Source organism: Xenopus laevis, chromosome 7S, assembly GCF_017654675.1.
Source record: "Xenopus laevis strain J_2021 chromosome 7S, Xenopus_laevis_v10.1, whole genome shotgun sequence".
In the NCBI taxonomy this organism is placed as follows: domain Eukaryota; kingdom Metazoa; phylum Chordata; class Amphibia; order Anura; family Pipidae; genus Xenopus; species Xenopus laevis.
The window spans coordinates 1157268-1177150 of record NC_054384.1 but is presented as its reverse complement, the minus strand read 5'-3'; the positions used below and the strand labels follow the sequence as shown (position 1 = coordinate 1177150).

At 38.9% G+C, this 19883-nt stretch overlaps 1 protein-coding gene across 3 annotated transcripts in view; it reads left to right on the top strand.

Moving 5' to 3' along the window:
- rbm20.S (RNA binding motif protein 20 S homeolog) overlaps positions 1 to 9626 on the top strand; it is a 76120-nt gene extending 66494 nt beyond the window's left edge. For all 3 annotated transcript variants that reach the window (XM_018227218.2, XM_041570760.1, XM_041570761.1), the window contains exons 11-14: positions 1998 to 2592; positions 4496 to 4606; positions 6638 to 6759; positions 7713 to 9626. In XM_018227218.2, the coding sequence (XP_018082707.1) occupies positions 1998 to 2592; positions 4496 to 4606; positions 6638 to 6759; positions 7713 to 7823 (939 nt within the window). In that variant the 3' untranslated portion in view covers positions 7824 to 9626. The remainder of the gene's footprint in view (positions 1 to 1997; positions 2593 to 4495; positions 4607 to 6637; positions 6760 to 7712) is intronic.
- The last annotated feature ends 10257 nt before the right edge of the window (positions 9627 to 19883 follow it).

Sequence of the window (19883 nt, the reverse complement as noted above, 5' to 3'; positions counted from 1 at the left end):
GAAGAGCTGGAAGGACGCAGAACACAGGATTCTGAAAGGCATCTACTGTAGGAGCCACTGGCAAATTTATTTGGCCCCATGCGTTACTCTTCTTGATTTCATCCTGGAAAATGATTCAGGGGATAATCAGTAACTGGAGACAGTACGTTGTGGTGAAACTGTGGTCTTGCCAGAAGCTAACAGCCAATAGGTTGCCTTTTCTGTGTTTTAGAAACCGTAGAGACTTGCATTTGAACAATAGGTGTTTCTTTGTAGAATACCTGGAAATGCAAACAAGTCTCAAAGCATCTGGACAGCTCACTAATACCCCTATGTGACCATCAAACCCAACAAGGAGAATGCCCCCTGCTATCATCCATTATCTTCCCACTGCAACAGCTCAGTCACGCTGTGAGAACCACACTGAATATTCACTTACTTGAACCAGAGGCAAAATATGCTAAAATATTTCACAAGCTTGGCATCTGTTTGCCAACTGCTCAAGTTGCAACCATATCATTATGGATGATGTGTAGCATGGGCATGGGATTACACTTTCACAAACTTCAGGTGCAAAAAAGGTCTGCACTTTGATTGATTTTGCATCTCAGCGCTTCAGCCAGTTTAATAGGTGCAACAGGTACCAGTGGCATAACTAGATGTTACTGGGCCCCACAGCAAATTAATTTTAGGGCCCCAAACATATCCAGAGGTTGTCCTGTTTTAACAAAATGTATTGAAATTGTACATGAATTTGAGCCTAATGGGGCCCCCTATACCTCCTGGGCCCCCTGCAGCCGCAGGGTCTGCTTCCTCTGTAGTTGCGCCCCTGATAGATACATCAGTGGCAGCAAGAAACTGGCACAAGCGCTGTATGTATGGCATTTATGCAAGTTTGCACATTTTTCTGTGCAGACCTTCGATATTTTTTACTTGGAATGAATATTATTGGACCATCTGACCATATGAATTTTGCAAGAACTCCACCAAACAGCATGAATATAGTATTTATGAAAGGCACCTCTGAGTGTCAGCTGAAGGCAGAAATATGTTTGCCCTGAAAGCTGCTGTGGTGTATCACATACTTATTAGTTGTAATGGCTGTGGTCCCTGCAGAATTGATTAGACACTGACTGGAGAACAAGGAGAAAAAAGTAAACACTACAAGGCCAGAATTAGTGTCCCTCTTATTTTACCCTTTAATGCCATTCTGCTTTAGCTGAGCCACTGACATGCTCTTTAATCTAATAATAAATCAACAATTTGCAGTGTTGATCTGCTAGTAATTAAGGTAGGTATTAACAGTTGGGACCTAAAAAAAGATCTATATCCATTGATGAAAATAATCCCGTTGACTTCTGTTCCACCCTATGTTATTTCATCTGCAGCAGTCGAATGTGATACAGTATATAGATGACATTGGCTTGTATAGCTGTTGTCTAAGGGAATTGCCCTCCTCTGACCTTCCCTTGTAACTTTACTTTAGGGCATTTTTAGGCTCACTGATTGTCCATATACATCACTTTGCATATTTTCTCTTGGCTAAGGCTTACAAGTGTGATATATTTGAGATTGTGATGCACATGATATTGTGGGGATGGTTAAAGATGATTTTATAATGCATTTCAGTTATAAAGCTCAAGAGACCCAGTTGTGTTTAATGAATATTCACGTTAAAGAAAATGTTCTGGGAATATCTCCAGGTTTTTATCCTTCTAATTATGAGCTAATGGTCCGATGCAGACGGTATTAATATCTATGTGGGCAGGCAAACAGTCTGGTAAGCAAGGACAGAAGCTATCATGGCATTACTGATGTTTTTAGGGTGCTGCATTTAGTAACATTAGATTGTAAGACATGACGACAATGGGAAAAATGTTGTAGTTACATTTTTGCTTCTTACGATAATAGTATCCTTAATAGGAGGCCTTACATTCTTTAACGTTTAATTAATATGCATTTATGATTGGAAATTAAAATCTGTGCTCATTCTAAGCTTTTTTGTATAATTTTAACAGGAGGAAGAGTGGGAAAGTGGCAGTGAGGTGGAAGGTGAACCTTGGTACCCAACAAACATGGAGGAGCTTGTGACCGTAGATGAAGTAGGTGAAGAAGATTCAATCATAGAACCTGATATCACAGATCTGGAAGAAATTGTTCCTGTGCTCCCTAAGGACAATGGCAGCTGCATTCAGATGTGCTCTCATGGTATCTGCTCTATAGATTTGGAATGCAGTTGTAGCCGGCTAACTAAAAGTGCTTGTTCATCTCCTCATGAAGCCTCTATAGCCATGAGCTGTACCTCAATAAGAGAATGTGTCAGTCCTCAAAGTAGCTGCTATGGGCCAGATATTCCAGATGTAAGCCTTAATCCTGAACAGAATTCTGAGGAACTGGAGCAACACGGAACTGCAAGAAGCCTCCATGAGAAGGAAAGTCTAACAGAGAGCTCTAGTAGTCTAAATAATTCAACAAACCTCCAAAGCTCTTCCTCTAAAGAGGACAACAATCTGGATAAAAGCATGGACACGTGTACGAGGATGGACTCTCAAGCGGGTGCTAATGATAACATGAGGCAAGAAGAAAGCTCTGAAAAGAGAGAGAGTGTTTCTGGTAATAGAAATATATCTTTGAACTTTGACAAATTGTTACATGTCTTCCTAGTACTAGAGAGCTGCCTGACACAATAACAATGAATGAAATGGGGGAGTCATAAGCTGCTAATACAGAGATTCTTATCCTGTTTTGGACGGGTCTCTGTGATTCTCTTTTATATGACACCATATCTCTATGCATTAGATAATAATTTAAAATGAGATGTGTGAAGCTAATGTTGCTAGATTTGCTTTTTTACAACACTGAGAATTGAAAAGTGTTCTGTTAATATTGTTAGAAAATTAAATATAGTTATCAGACTGTGAAATCAGTCTCCAATAAGAAATAAACAGGTGAATTTCATAGAAAGAATGGTTGATAAAAATGTTGGCATCTGTTTCAATGGTGAAACAGAATTGGCAAAAAATATCTTACATTGTTCATATTTCAGCCTTTTTATAACATCTTGCACTGATGACCATGCGTTATATTGTGAGCCGGTGTAGGCATTAGCAGAGACTTGGGTACGTTTATGAGCAAATAGGTTGATGGTTTATACAGCCAGTTATATCATTATTAATAAATAACCTGCATAATACAGTTAAGACTTATCATGTTTATAGGCTTTCAGCTGAAATATTTGCAAAGACAGCACATTTTTCAAAGCCAAGCAGTAAAGGCATGAATCCCCAGACAAAGTGTTGGAATTTTGCGATGGTGCAAAGTTTGGGATTGTTTGTGCCACATCCCTTGATTTAGCAACTTATGTATCTCTCACATCATCTAAATCACTAAGCAGCATTGAAAGCACAGGATTAATAAAGGTGGCTTTACACAGGCAGATTTCACATGTCGTTTCGGGTTCTATAGATTGATTCAGCAACTTATCTCCCCAAGTGATATCTGGCTAGATCTCGATTGGGAAAGCTTAGTCAACTCATTGATGCAGTCCTCCCAACAACTTTTCATATCCCCTTCATTGTAATGAGGTTGGGCCAAGGTGGGCCTGTCAGGGGAATAATTTGCTTGTTTGTTGACATAGCCAAATGAACGAATCTTGCAGTGTATGCAGTAACGTAAATGAGTGGCGTCGAGCCCTGGTGCGGGCTGTGCCCCCCATCCCCTTCGGGAGGCGATCTTCTTGCGGAATACGTAGGCAGCGAACCACCGGCGGGACCCTGCTCCTCCACTAGTTCCACCACTGAGTGTATGGCAACAGTAAAGGTCCAGTGAACACAATACACTATGTGGAGTGTTTAGGCCACTGATAAAAGATATATACAGCCATGACATTTTATTTTAGCACAATAAAAGACAGGATTTCTGCATCAAAGAAAAACATTTTTACACGTAGTATAAAAGGATAACTTATTTTGGCTCCAAAGAGTTGTTTTTTTGTGTTTTGCTAGTCCTTGAAAGGTCACATGATCCTGGTGCTATGGTTGGTTTCCTAACTGTTTCCATAGCTGGTGTCGGGTATTTATCAGAGAAAGCAGCAGCATATGGCTATAGTTTGTGGTATTTATAGGTTCTGCTATACAGGCAAGGCAGTGTCACTGTTGTGTAATTCTTAAAGGGGACTGTACATGTTAAGTGAAGGATAGCTGCCTATATATTTATAGATGTGTGTTTAACAGGGCTGCAGCAGGACACACAATGTGAAAAAAATGGGCCTCCTAATACAAGTGATTTATGGTTTATATGTGTATTAGCAACAGTGGAGAATTTGCTGGGAGAGTCGCAACAAGTGGGTTTTGAAAGGGCCAGTGTTTAGGTTCAAGGGTCAGGCCCTAACCTGGTAATTAGGGCTGTAGCTAAGATTGATCATCAATATCCTTGAATTTTGTTTTGAAATGTTGGAATTGAGATGTATTCGCACATAGGATCAGAAAACTCAAAATTTGTAAAAATTATTTCTCAGGTCATTCTGTACCAAAACCTGCCAAAATCGAGGAAAGTGAATCAAAGGAAAGACAGTCGTCGCCTTTATGGGAACCAGAAGATGTGTTCAGCGAGCTCAGTATACCTCTAGGTGAGTTCAAATGGGCTCATAGGGGCATATAATGTGGCTTGTGGCTCATAGGGGCATATAATGTGGCTTGTGGCTCATAGGGGCATATAATGTGGCTTGTGGCTCATAGGGACATATAATATGGCTTGTGTCACTGGTAACTACTGACATGTTCATTGCTCTGCCATCAAAATGCTTCAACTATAGTTAATGGACAAGTAAATATCTTGTGATTTATTTTTATTTGGTGAGTTTTAATGCAAGTGCAATGCACCAGGCTGACTTGGATAATAATGTTATAATGACGTGTCAGTTGTGGTCTGATCATTATTATGTGCAATTGCAATCTGTGTCAGTCATATCGTGGTCCCCCCCCCTTACTAACTTAGATTGAAAAGAGTGCAAATAAGGTATTAGTATTTAGCGTTTAACCTGTTATTTAATTTCTAAGGTCACAGTGACCCCAAGAACCAGACAGTAGCTTGAATAGCAGATTGAAAGATGTAGTAGAGGCCCTGATTAGATAGACAACATACAATATATATTAAAAATGTGCTCTCTAGTTGCCATGGTTATTTACCGTATCAGTCAAACAACAGAACAGAAAAGGCTAATAATGCAAAACCTCATAAAACTGATTATGAATGTCACACATTGCAAGCCTTTAGGGATTTTGCAAACCATACTGTATATACATATATACAGATTATATTTCTATGCATTTCTGTATATCTGTGTTGTTGCAAAACAGTCACCTGTACCTAGATCCAGCCATGACTCTCTAAACGACCCATTCACAAGCCATCTTATTGTTTACCTGGGCAAGCTATTATGTACTTCTGCCCTCGTTCCTGGCCAAGACACTCATGTCTGAGGTATGGGAGACAGATGCTGTATAGATGCCAAATGCTTGAGAGCTTAGACAAGTCACTTTATCTCTCTGTGCTCTAAGCACTTAAATTGCTGTTGGTAGATTTCCAAGGCTGGAACAGCGCTATCTACTAGAGACAGGTCAGAAAAATATTGCTCTTTGGTCGGTTTTTATTCCGTGAAGAATGACTGAATACTAAGCATCGAGAAATTCTAAAAAGGCAATATTATGGCAATTAAAAACAATTATGTCCCGAATAGATTCTGGTACATTAAAGGGATTCTGTAATGATTTTTAGGATGTTGATTTTATTAATAAATTACAGTTTACACTGCAAACAATTCACTGTACAATATAAAATGTCATTCCTGAAGCAGCAAGTGTATTTAGTTGTAATATTGGTGTGTAGGTGCATCTCAGCTCATTTTGCCTGGTCATGTGATTTCAGAAAGAGCCAGCACTTTAGGATGGAACTGCTTTCTGGCAGCCTGTTGTTTCTCCTACTCAATGTAACTGAATGTGTCTCAGTGGGACCTGGATTTTACTATTGAGTGCTGTTCTTAGATCTACCAGGCAGCTGTTATCTTGTGTTAGGGAGCTGTTATCTGGTTACCTTCCCATTGCTCTGTTGTTAAGCTGCTGGGGGGAAAGGGAGGGGTGATATCACTCCAACTTGCAGTACAGCAGTAAAGAGTGACTGAAGTTTATCAGAGCACAAGTCACATGACTGGGGGCAGCTGGGAAACTGACAATATGTCAGATTTCAAAATATTTGCTTATTTGAGAAATGGATTTCAGTGCAGAATTCTGCTGGAGCAGCATTAAACTTAACTGATGTGTTTTGAAAATATTTTTTTCCCATGACAGTATCCCTTTAAGGGGGGGATTCAGTTGTCACAGAATAACAAACTTTTTAATATTTATACGCACACATAAATAGTGGTTGTTTTCTGCTGATCATTATAAATGCCATTCCCCTGAACCCCTCACTGCCATATTTTTGCCATGCTTATATTGTTATCAGATGAATGACCCTGCTATGTGTCTTGTGGGTCTACTGTTCTAATCAGGAGTAAACAAATAGAATCCAAAATGAAACACTCTTCATATAGGCTCAGGTACATGCATGTTACTTTGTTGTGTTTCATTACTTCTATTTCTTAACACTGCCCCTGTTGCAGGTGTGGAATTTGTGGTGCCAAGAACTGGCTTTTTCTGCAAACTCTGTGGCCTCTTCTACAGCAGCGAGGAAACAGCAAAGACATCACATTGTCGCAGCCGTGTGCACTACAGAAACCTAAAGGTAGGCCTTGCAATTTATTCAGTCATTCCTTAAATCAAGGTTCTGTTGTATTGTATGTGTGCCAGTGCTGACAATCAGGAGATCCCTTGTGCCAACTGATTGCACTTTGACTTGTTGGAAAGATTTACCGTATTTGTCCATAAACGGGCAACTTGACTGCTGGGTTGCGACAGTAAAATACAGCGTTTTGTAATACAGATACATGCAGATATGTGCTATATCTAATGACACCTTGCTGAACCCCCAACTTCCCGCTGATGACTTGCTAAGCATGACCGATAGACACAGGGGAATAATAGCGGCACATAGTCTAGTAAAGTCTGGTAAATCTTGTTATCTGCCATTGGCAAGAGGCTCATGGGATGAGACTTCCATGAAATCTTATTGTAAAGTGTTCCCAGGAGCTGGCATTGATTGGGTTGTTGTTGTTAAACCTTCTTGCTTGTGGTTCAGATTAAAGCAAGCGGGGTACTGGCTCTGCAAGGCTGAAAGATATCAATGGAAAAAGCTTTCTCTTGTCCCAGAGGCCCCGCATCTGCTGCACTACTAGGAGAGTGCTAATATCCCTCCTTATAAAATGTTGTTTCTCATTAGATCCATAAGCCGACTACTAGTGAGACTGAAGGCCGAGGACAGATGCTTTCACTGAGAAAGTTTAAGTGCTTGACATTATTAAGGCTTCATACCATGAATAGATGTGAGATACCAGCTGTTGCACTTGTCATTATTTAATGGCTCTTTGCTCCGCGCTGTTATGGAGAAGGTTGGATAAGTGAAGAGCTTCAGTGAAACAGTCAATTATAGACGACAGCGACTCTTTTCAATTCAGCCTCATTGCTAAATTCACTTGGCGTCAGGGGGTTGTATCTGCAGGGCCACCATCAGAATTCGCTGGGCTCTGGACAACAACATTTTCTGGTCTTCTCAATTCGTATTATTATTTTAACTTGCAGAATTACTTGTCCAGACTGGCAGAAGGGTGCTCGGGAAAGAATGAGACGGAGAATATGATTTACCAAGGAGATGTTGGAATTGTCACACAGTTTGAGAAGAACAGACCTTAAAGGAGAAACATGGACAGATACATGGACAATAGTTGACCCAACATTTACTGACATAGTTTTAAAGAAGGAAAAGAGTTTGGGAGAGAGGAGGACAAGATGTCTGTAACTGAGCCAGATGGGGTGTATACAGAGGTGTGTGTTATGGGGGTACAACCAGAGTGTTACCCCAGTCTAATAGGTACATGCCACAGTGCATAGGCTAAAGCAGCAAGACATTATACACAATAAAAATGTTTATCTGCCTGGTGAATATGAAAGTTACAAACAGTGCTGTAACCAGCCCAACAGCAAATTATTTTTCAGGCTCCCAAAATATAAGAGGTTGACTTGTTTTACCAATATTTTGTGAAATTGTAGCGGGGTCTGCTTCCTCTATAGTTACACATGTTGGGCCGGTGACAATAAGCAGATGGAAGACACATTTAGGATTCTGTGAATTACTTTGTGGAGCACAGGGATTTATTTCAGTGTATGTTATGAATGCCCCATAAATGCCATGACAGCCCCCTTTCCCATTGATGCCTGTCACCCTCCATATATACTGTCAGATGATGGACTCTTTCCTCTGAGTCTGGCTCAGCAATTTGATAATGCAAGTCAAGTTTCCCATTAAATCAGTATTTGCTGCAACCCCTGCCTGTAGCTAAAGATATAGGAATACTCTAAGTATAAAGAGGCCCCTATATCTGGCAAAAGAGATGATTTCTCACAGTGTAGTTGCATCTACAGCTTCTATGGGCCATTATCATAAACTTTCACAACTGCTGCCTTAAAAAGAAACAACTATATATATTACTGAGATGGGCAACTTGTGGCTCCCATGTGTGGTTGAACTACAACCCCCAGAGTCGAGAGATATAGATAGTTAAACAAAATCTGGGGGACCACAAGGGGTCCACTTCTTGTTTATAAAGTCTGAATTCTCAGGGATATTTTTGAGTGCACTGTAAGTAATCAGGGTAAGTTGTATAATTACTAGTAACTAGTGCGTGGAAGTGCACTTAAAGTGATGTAAAGTTAGTAGCAGATGTTATAGCGGACATATTAGGTATATATAAGTGTTTGTATCAGTGAGTGATTATATTTATAGATAGATTTCTCAAAATGACTAAATATTATAGACCCACACCCAGTACAAGAAAAGGTAAAAGGTCTATAAAATGAGTGCATACTAACACACTCACGTTACCAAAGGTAAATCTAAGTTGTGGGCAGAGGGAATGGGGGTAATAATAGGGGTAATAGCAGAACCATATCACCCACTGATGAAAGGCTTTTGTATTAATATATATGTAAAATATAGTATATATGTTTGTTCTGCACACACACACAAGTAAGGCTTTACAGTTTGTGAGGATTGAAGGAGAGCGATCCAACACTGGATACGTGAGCGCACCTCAGCGGGCCGCGTGGCAGGTGTAACCGCTAGATCCGCTCTGGCCGCGGCAGACAACAATCCAATAAGATATGGTTGCGGACACCTCCAAATAGTATAAACACGTGCGAACCGAAATGTTTAAAAACGATCCATCTTTATTGAATAAGTTAAAAAGTAGCGGGCAGGGGAAAAGGGAAAACAGGCTCAACGCGTTTCGTGACGCTAAGTCACTTCATCAGAAGCATGAATGCCCCCTGCTGGAACCTCACTAAAATAGCGTTCACAATTAGGAACATGTGTTAAAAGTCACGAAACTAGTATACCCTGTGTTCAAGTAATAGTAAAGGCATGTGATGCCAAAAATATCAAAGAATATATATATATGCATAACACAGATCTCATTATAATATAAACAGTTTACAGTTTGTGTGTGTTTTATTAGTTATGTGTTTTAGTATTTATTCATACAATTTAGAACGGTTAAAGGAAAAGCTCACCTTAAAGGAGAAGGAAAGCTACCAAGGCAGTTTATTGCCAATAGATTAGCCACAACAGTGCAAGCTAGAACGCCATTTTTGTTCTTTAGAATGCTTTTTAATACCTGAGTAAACAGCTCTACACACTGTCTCTGTTTGTTTAGGAAAGCAGCTGCCATATTAGCTTGGTGTGACATAATTTCCTGTCTGAGTCTCTCCCTGTTCACTCATGTGTTACAGCAGGGAGGGGAGGGAGGGAGAGAGGAGCAAACTGAGCATGCTCAAGCCCAAGCCCTGGAGGTTGAAGCTGAAAACAGGAAGTCTGATACAGAAGCCCATGAGTACACAATAGAAGGAATGAAATGTGCTGTTTCTTTTGATAGAGGACATTACTTTGAGGGTTTACTAGTGTATTCATATAGACCTTTCCGATAAAGCTTACTTAAGGCTTTCCTTCTCCTTTAAAATAAGCAATTACATACTAGGATAATGTGCAGTTGGATTTTATTTCTTGAGACTTATTATCTGGAATGTTCTGGCCCTGGAGTTTCTAAATAATACCTTAAGGCTACTGAAAACATTCATACATTAGTGCAAAGTACTGTGTTTTATTATAGAGAAAAAAGCAAATCCGTCAGAAATTACTATTTAAATCAGAAACCATTGCCATGTGTCAGAGCTCTACAGGTTTACAGATAATGGCTCTCATCACGCCTGTATTTAAATAGGCATGTGGTTGCCAGGATTAGCTAGGTGAGCAACCAGACGTGATGTGAAAGACAGGGCCTGATAAAAATAAGTTTCTGCTTCCAGGGGTCATTTTGTCTCGCAACCAGAAAGCATTTTAAAACTGCAGGTCAAAGAGAGACAAAACAGAAAGGCAAATAATTTCTAAAACACAAGGAACTTCTGCAACAATCTAAAAATGAATTCCCCTTAAAGTATGATAAATATTTGTTAGTTGCTTTATAGCTCACTCCCTTTTCAGCTATGAGTTGGTCCTGTTTGCACTGTCCATGTTTGCTAATCTTCTGTTGCAGAAAATCTCAGGTACGCTTTAAATCTAATCTACAATTGCCCAGTTCAGATAGTAATTTAGAAGATTAAAAGTATTACTCTAAAGCATGGTCCTACAGTACAAGGTACAATGTGATCTAGAAATCATGTGCACAAATACTATTCAAGCAGAGAAATACTGTTTATCTTTGAACTTTTATGGGAGAAAACTGTACAGTACTGTGAGAAACAGAGCAGGACATATAAAGTGACGTACACATTGCCTGCCCCAGAACTGTACAACATACATCATGTTATCTGGCTGAAATACATCTTATTGTAATCAGGAATATATTGAGCCTTTTGCTTTTAAATTGGGTTTAATTCACTTTTAGTATGTTATAGAATGGCTTGTTCTAAGCAACTTTTCTATTGGTATCTATTTATAGTTTTTTAAATATTTGGCTTCCTCTTCTGTCTTTTTTCAGTTCTCCACTGACAGGGGCAGCTATAAAACCTATTGCTCTGAGTGGCTAAAATGTTACTTATAAATCATTTAAAAACCACAAAAAGACCAATTGCAAAATCAGAATAGGACTGTCTAATAATAAAAGACTAATATAAAGGTGAACTGTGCCTTTAAAGCGTCCTTCCTCTCAATAATGTGTTATTTGTACAGGTATAGGACCTGTTATCCAGAATGCTCGGGACCTGGGGTTTTCCGGATTAAGAATCTTTGTGTAATTTGGATCTTCATACCTTAAGTCTACTAGAAAAATATAAACATTAATTAAATCCAGTAGGTTTGTTTTTGCCTCCAATAAAGATTAATTATATCTTAGTTGGGATCAAGTACAAGCTACTGTTATATTACTACACAGAAAAAGGAAATAAATTTAAAAAAATATGAATTATTTGATTATAATGGAGTTTATGGGAGACAGCCTTTCCGTAATTCAGAGCTTTCTGGTTTCCAGATAATGGATCCTATACCTGTATTAGATTTGGAAGGTGCACATCAGAATTATAAGCTGATCACCTAGTATATCTAGAAAAGGGCAATATCGACACAAAAAGACATAAAAACATGTTTAAAAAGGTTCTTTTCGTTCAGCCCCCAATACTTCCAGCAAAATTTGAGGGTTCTTTATGTGCAAAGCCAAATATAATCAGAGTGACAGTCACTAAATAATAGTTCTAAGGATATTGTTTGGCCAGTTAGCTGTTATTTATTACAGCGATATTGCAATTAGAATATTAATAGAACTTGATCTGATTTTTTTCGATTAACTATAAGGCAATAGTTCCCTGTGATTTTGCATATCCCTTTTGGTTTTTAAAGCTGCATAATCCATTTGGAGCTGAAGAGAACTAAATACCTGTACCACTGGCCGCATTCTCACGCAATCATTTATTTTCTAATGGTCTGTGTACAGTAATGTCATTTGAAAACTGCATTGGATCTGGTTACAGTTAGACAGTGAGTATAGATCCATTGTCCTGGTTCTCACGTGCTTTATAGGAGTGACAGTTCAGCCAATCAAACAATATTTGCCTACAAACCCCTATGGACAATGGCTAAAACATTTATTGAGTCACAATGGCAGTGTGAAAATGTCGCTTTTATAGAGGCAAAGTCAATATACATCAAATACTGCATATAGTTTCACACCCAGGGTAAAAAAAAATAACCTGGCCCATCTCATATATATAAAGCAGGCAGGTTCTTTCTTCATGAGAAAAATGGGAGTGTGTGCTGCCACAAGAAAAAATATATAATGTAAGTGGTACCACTCTAAATACCAAAAAATATCACGGTTAAGTAAATAGCAAGGAGATTCACTCACAGTTCACCTCAGTCCCAAGGTGCAAAATCCAAGACACTAAATCCAAAAAGAAGATTGTGAGCATCTCCAATAATCAAGAGCTAGTTATTATTTAAAAAAGTAGAAAATGTATTAGGACATAAAACCTAATGCGTTTCGTGCATGATAGGGCACTTACTCATAGGCTCATTCTTCACCTGAGTTGTGTAGTTGTAAACAACTACAGGTATGGGACCTGATATCCAGAATGCTCAGGACCTGGGGTATTCCGGATAAAGGATCTTTTCATCATCTGGATCTTCGTACCTTAAGTCTACTAGAAAATCATATAAACATGAAATAAAGTCAATAGGCTGGTTTTGCTTCCAATAAAGATTAATTATATCTTAGTTGGGATCAAGTACAAGCGACTGTTTTATTATTACACAGAAAACAGAAATCATTTTTAAAAATTTGGTAAAATGGAGTCTATGGGAGACGGCCTTTCCATAATTTGGCGCTTTCTGGATAACGGATCCCATACCTCTACAAAAAGCAGTGAAGCACTCCCTTGTGGGCATCCCCTGGATATTAGGAGTCCCACTGGAGACTACCTCAACCCTGTTTGCTGCTACGTTGCTGATAAACCATTTCTTGGAAAAGCAACAGAACATGACAGATGACTTACTCGTCTGTAACCATCTATAAAAAATGGATTGCTATTCAGTTTAGAGTGAGTGCACAGAAACCCCTTTAGCACAGTGAAATAGCACAGCAAAATACAATAGCTCGTTTGGAAACCATTATAATGATTTCAATGCAAATTTGGTATCGAAATTCTGACTCAACAACTGAAAAAGGTTCAAATTTACAGTATGACATAAAGGAGGCAATAAGGGAGGCAACAGTTTCCAGATATATTGGGAAGTTTCTTTCTGCCAGATCATGTTACAAATATGTACTGATTTATGAATCAATAAATTCAGAAACAAACAAATAAAAGATTTGTTTTATTGGGCCAGTTTGTTGGAAAAGGGCTCGCTTCTTTATTTTATTACCGTTGAACCACATTCAGGGATATTTTGCCCTTGTTATGTTTTTTTTCAAGGTTGTGACTAATAAACGATACTTGAACTGGACCAGATGAAATATTTATTGATGCTTAAACAGAATCAAGTTTATTTAAGTAATGGCATGTAAAAAGCTGAAGTTGTCAAAATCTGTTAATATGTGAATTGTCACACAAGTGTTCCTTACTTCTGTTTCGTGAAAAATTATTTTAAATTATGTTTGATAAAAAGAATTTTAATAAAGATAATTTTCATTCATTTCACTGTTGAGTTTATTAATTTTTTTAAGAGACCACTGAAAAAAGCTTATAAACTAAACATACCAATAACATACCAGAAACAGAGCACATGGTACATGTGTGTTGTGAATTATGAATGGGGACAATCAGGGAATATAGAAACGTGACATGGATGAAGGGGAATTGTCAGGAACTGTGGGAACCCCTCTTAATTCTTTGGAGTTTTGTTTATCATTGGCTGAGCTTTCAAAGTAGCAACTTCTTTTTAATATATAACTTGCCTTATGGAAACAGTAGTATTTCAACAGTGACAAAGTTTATTGGATTAACAGAAAATATACAATATGCATCATAACAAAATTAGACAGGTGCATAAATTTGGGCACCCCAACAGAGATATTATATCAATACTTAGTTACAAATGTAACAGCCTCTAGACGCCTCCTATAGCCTTTGATGAGTGTCTGGATTCTGGATGTGGCTATTTTTGACCATTGGTCCATACAAAATCTCTCTAGTTCAGTTAAATTTGATGGCTGCCGAGCATGGACAGTCTGCTTCAACTCATCCCATAGATTTTCCATGATATTCAAGTCGGGGGACTCCAGAATATTGTACTTGTCTCTCTGCATAAATGTCTTTGTAGATTTCCAAGTGAGTTTAGGGTCATTGTCTTGTTGGAATATCCAACCCCTGCAGCGGAACTTCAACTTTGTGACTGATGCTTGAACATTATCCTGAAGAATTTGTTCATATTGGGTTGAATTCATCCGACCCTCTACTTTAACAAGGGCCCCAGTAGCCCCTGAACTAGCCACACAGCCTTTTGAGAGTTGCTTTGAGGATCCGATGCTGTCACTCTTCAGATTAGAGTCAAACAGAAGCACAACTTGCAATTGGCCACCTTAAATAATGTACATTTTCTCATGATTGGACACATACCAAACACAAAGCTAATACAACCAATTTGGTGTTGCCAGTAATCAGTATTGAGCAGTAACATGCATTCAAATTAGCAAAATTACACAGGTATTCAAATTTTTGCACAGCCAGTTTTGCACATTTGATTTAATTTCATACAACTGAATATTGCTTCACTAAAAATCTTTGCTCAGAAAACACCGCATTACTCGGATGTTCCTAGGAAATGAAAGACATAGTGCTATCTTTTTTGTTGAAAGTGTAGTAAATTATTATGCAGGCTTCCAGGGGTTCCCAAACCTTTTCATATGACTGTAACTGTGCTTCTGCTTACAGAGCGTCCCAAAGCCAGTCATTCCAAGTGTGAGTTAATATGCACATTGCTGCATAAGCCAAGGAAAACAAGCACACATCACACACAATGGCTCGCTCAGTGAAAAGCTTGTGCGACAGCAGAGATTACCATGATGTAGAGTCGTTTGCACAGGTAGGAAACTTCTCACGGCATAAGGACTCCCATTTTGATAAGTTTGCTGAATAGTAGCCAAAACTAAATACAGTGTTTTTTTTAATGGAATTTTCACAATATCAAAATGAAAACAACAAAATAACACAGTCTGTATAAAAGCCTGATACCCCTTTGCCTTCTATCACCTATATGAATGAAAAACACGTTTTTCAGCATTTCATTTGGGATATTTTTTGGCCCCAAAACAACCTATCGCAAGTTCTGAAATGCCATTAACCAAATAGCCAATCCTCCACAAAAGACAGTTAGTTGCTAGCCTTTCTTAAAACAGATACCCACATCTATTATTTGCTCCTGAAATTTATTAACCCGCTCTAAGGTCAACTGTGCTGGGACCGCCTTACCTTCTTATCCTTAAAGGAGAAGGAAAGGTTAAAACTAAGTAAGCCTTATCAGAAAGGTCCATCTAAATATACAAGTAAACCCCCAAAGTAATGTTGCTCTGAGTCCCCTGTCAAAAGAAACACAGCATTTCTTTCCTTCTATTGTGTACTCATGGGCTTCTGTATATGACTTCCTGCCTTCAGCTTAAACCTCATTGCCCTGGGCAAGAGCATGCTCAGTTTGCTCCTCTTCCACCCCACCCCTTCCTTCTCTACTGTAATCTGAGCCCAGAGCAGGGAGAGACTCAGGCAGGAAGTGATGTCACAGCACATTAATACTGCAGCTCCTATTATAAACAAACAGAGAGTTTCTAGAGCTTTTTACTCAGGTATGGTAAAAGATTCTACAGAATAAATATTGCATTCTAGCTTGCACTATTGCAGCTAATCTATTGGCAATAAAATGCCTCCATAGCTTTCCTTCTCCTTTAAACACATGGTATTTAAAGGAGAAACTGCAGAGAATGAACCAAGCGGCATGGCCCCACTCCGGCTGTCCAACACTTAAAAATTGCAGCGCGAGTTTGGTGGCAGCCATGACTGATCGTTCAACTTCTGGACATTGCCAACTAGGAGCTTGAACACCTGAAGACACAATTAAATGAACAGGCACAATAACATAGAATCAACCATGCAGGTATATACATGCAACAAATGCTCTTATTTATGAGCTCTTAGGATTTAGCTGAATCCAAATCTTGCCAAAAGTGCTGGGATTTGGATGAATCCCTATAGTTGCCCAGCAATCTGTAAATGAATGTCAGACTTGGGGGCTATTTTGACTGATCATCTTGTCATTCTATCACACTTGTTGAGATATGATTGCTGATGTGTTATTGTTAGCGAGTACATGGTGCATCAGCAGATAAGGAAGTAAAGAGGTTGCTCTTTCCTTCCTGTGGCACAGATAATAATGCCATCAGCCTGAAAGAACAAAACAATATATGTATATGACAGCAATCTGTTCAGTCTGCAGGGTGGATATTAGAGAATATTTGGAAACCTTAAAGAAAGAAAGTTTTTAATAAACCTGCAAGAGCCACTCTGCCAATTGTCATAAATCGCCATCTTCCCAAATTACTGGGTGACATCAGTCTACTTCTTTTTAAAGGAACTATTTAGTGTAAAAAGTAAACTCCAGCCTTTATAAATTACATTTTTGGCTTATTATATTACAAATATTTTTCTTTCGCACAGCCTATCTATTCACCCAGTTTTATTTTTTACACTGATCTCTTCCTTTAATGCTGAGATTTTTAACCTACAAGCTGGGACCCAAAATTGGGTCTCCATGAAGTTTATGGTGACTCTTTGTAATAACTACATCAAAATAAGGGCTCTTACACGTGGGCGGTTTTACCTGCGCTCCCCTGCATTGCGCTTCCTTCCGTTCAGCCGCAGGGGAGCGCAGGAGTAGACACACTTAATTATTGTGAAGGGGGTATGTATGCGCAGAACGTAGGTGAAATGCAACATGCTACGTCCCACCTGCGTTTGGCGCTTACATGCGTCTGTGTCAGTACAGCCCCTTTGACAATAATTGAGTGCGTCTACTCCTGCGCCTGAACGGAAGAAAGCGAAACGCAGGCGAGCGCAGGAAAAACCGCCCGTGTGTAAGAGCCCTAATACAGTCAGTGAAACATGGGACTTTATATTATCTCTCATTTTTGCAGAAAAATAAATCTTTAGCGTTTCACATGTAATAACGTGTTTCTGCAGGCCTGGGTCAGAGAACAAGTTTCATCAAAATCTGGTAAAAATCTTTATACACAACACAGACTGGAATAATCCAAATTGCTGGAAATAAGCCTTGCCCAATACCAAATATTTTTTATAAATATTTAGAATAGAAGCATTTACCCAAAGTCAGATGATTAAAACAATACAATGTAAAAACCGGCGCATCTTTCTGACTGTTTCACACTCACATTTGTAGCTGTTTGGCTCTGTCAGCAGGACTTGGATTAGCTTACTTTCCCTGAAACGAGAGGGCAACATGATCCAATTAGGGCTGATAGCAGATGGACAAATAGTTTGCTGCAATTAGCAAGCAATTTATCTCTGATGAGCCAAAGATTTACTATACCTAAAACTATTATGTCTTGTACGAACATGATTGACAGCACGATACTGGCTGAATAAACAAAGCAAATCCATTTCCATAGGATACTGCAACCAAATACATCAGCTAAGGATAAATGAAATGATCACTATAACATGTATATATAATAACTATATATAATAACTCATGGTAAAAATGGCCTTGCGACATTTCACATATAAGATAAAGGGCTGAACTTCACGAAATGCAGGCAACAAGTTAGAGGTGCAGGATATAATGGGAGTGATAGAAACATTGCAGGTACAAATTACATGTATATGGTTTTCATGTTTTATTATTTAAGGTTTTTGACTTATTTTACTTTTAATTCAGAAGCTCCAGTTTGCATTTTAAGCAATTTGGTAGCTAGGGTCCAAATTACCCTAGCAACCATGAATTGATTTGAATAAGATACTGGAATATGAATAAGAGTGGCTTGAATAGAAAGATGAGTAATAAAAATTAGCATTAACAATACATTTGTAGGACTACATGGACGTTTTCAGCCCGCTGCGACAAAAACGCCTGTGACAAGTCGCATGCAACAGAAATAAGGTAAGAGATAGAAATGTCGGATGAGGTTGCAGCGTTGATCCGACGCAACACGACTGTCGGATGCAGACGCGTTGTGCAGTGCCTGCATCCAACAGTTGTGTCGCGTCGGATCAACGGAGCATTTGCTTTTTAGAGGGGGTCAGTGACGCCCTTATTAAAGCTGCAAAGAGTCAGAGGAAAAAGTAAGTAAAAGTAACTTTAAAACTAAAAAAAAATAAATTATGAAAACCGATTCAAAAACTCAATCGCAATTGTAAAAACGCAGCATTCACTTTGGATGCGACAGAAATAAGATAAGTAATGTAAATTTCACAGCGTGCAGCATCTGACAGTCGTGTCGCGTCGGGTCAACGCTGCGACACCATCCGACAATGCTATTACTTACCTTATTTCTGTCGCACCCGACATGACGCCTGCATTTTTATGGGCTGCCCCCATGGCTACACAGCAGCTTGTTTATATAAACTATAGTAGTACTTATCTGTTATCTACTGTGTATCCTGTGCTTGAATGGCTGCCCCCATGGCTACACAGCAGCTTGTTTATATAAACTATAGTAGTACTTATCTGTTATCTACTGTGTATCCTGTGCTTGAATGGCTGCCCCCATGGCTACACAGCAGCTTGTTTATATAAACTATAGTAGTACTTATCTGTTATCTACTGTGTATCCTGTGCTTGAATGGCTGCCCCCATGGCTACACAGCAGCTTGTTTATATAAACTATAGTAGTACTTATCTGTTATCTACTGTGTATCCTGTGCTTGAATGGCTGCCCCCATGGCTACACAGCAGCTTGTTTATATGAACTATAGTAGTACTTATCTGTTATCTACTGTGTATCCTGTGCTTGAATGGCTGCCCCCATGGCTACACAGCAGCTTGTTTATATAAACTATAGTAGTACTTATCTGTTATCTACTGTGTATTATCTACTGTGTATCCTGTGCTTGAATGGCTGCCCCCATGGCTACACAGCAGCTTGTTTATATAAACTATAGTAGTACTTATCTGTTATCTACTGTGTATCCTGTGCTTGAATGGCTGCCCCCATGGCTACACAGCAGCTTGTTTATATAAACTATAGTAGTACTTATCTGTCATCTACTGTGTATCCTGTGCTTGAATGGCTGCCCCCATGGCTACACAGCAGGTTGTTTATATAAACTATAGTAGTACTTATCTGTTATCTACTGTGTATCCTGTGCTTGAATGGCTGTCCCATGGCTACACAGCAGCTTGTTTATATAAACTATAGTAGTACTTATCTGTTATCTACTGTGTATCCTGTGCTTGAATGGCTGCCCCCATGGCTACACAGCAGCTTGTTTATATAAACTATAGTAGTACTTATCTGTTATCTACTGTGTATCCTGTGCTTGTTTATATAAACTATAGTAGTACTTATCTGTTATCTACTGTGTATCCTGTGCTTGAATGGCTGTCCCATGGCTACACAGCAGCTTGTTTATATAAACTATAGTAGTACTTATCTGTTATCTACTGTGTATCCTGTGCTTGTTTATATAAACTATAGTAGTACTTATCTGTTATCTACTGTGTATCCTGTGCTTGAATGGCTGTCCCCATGGCTACACAGCAGCTTG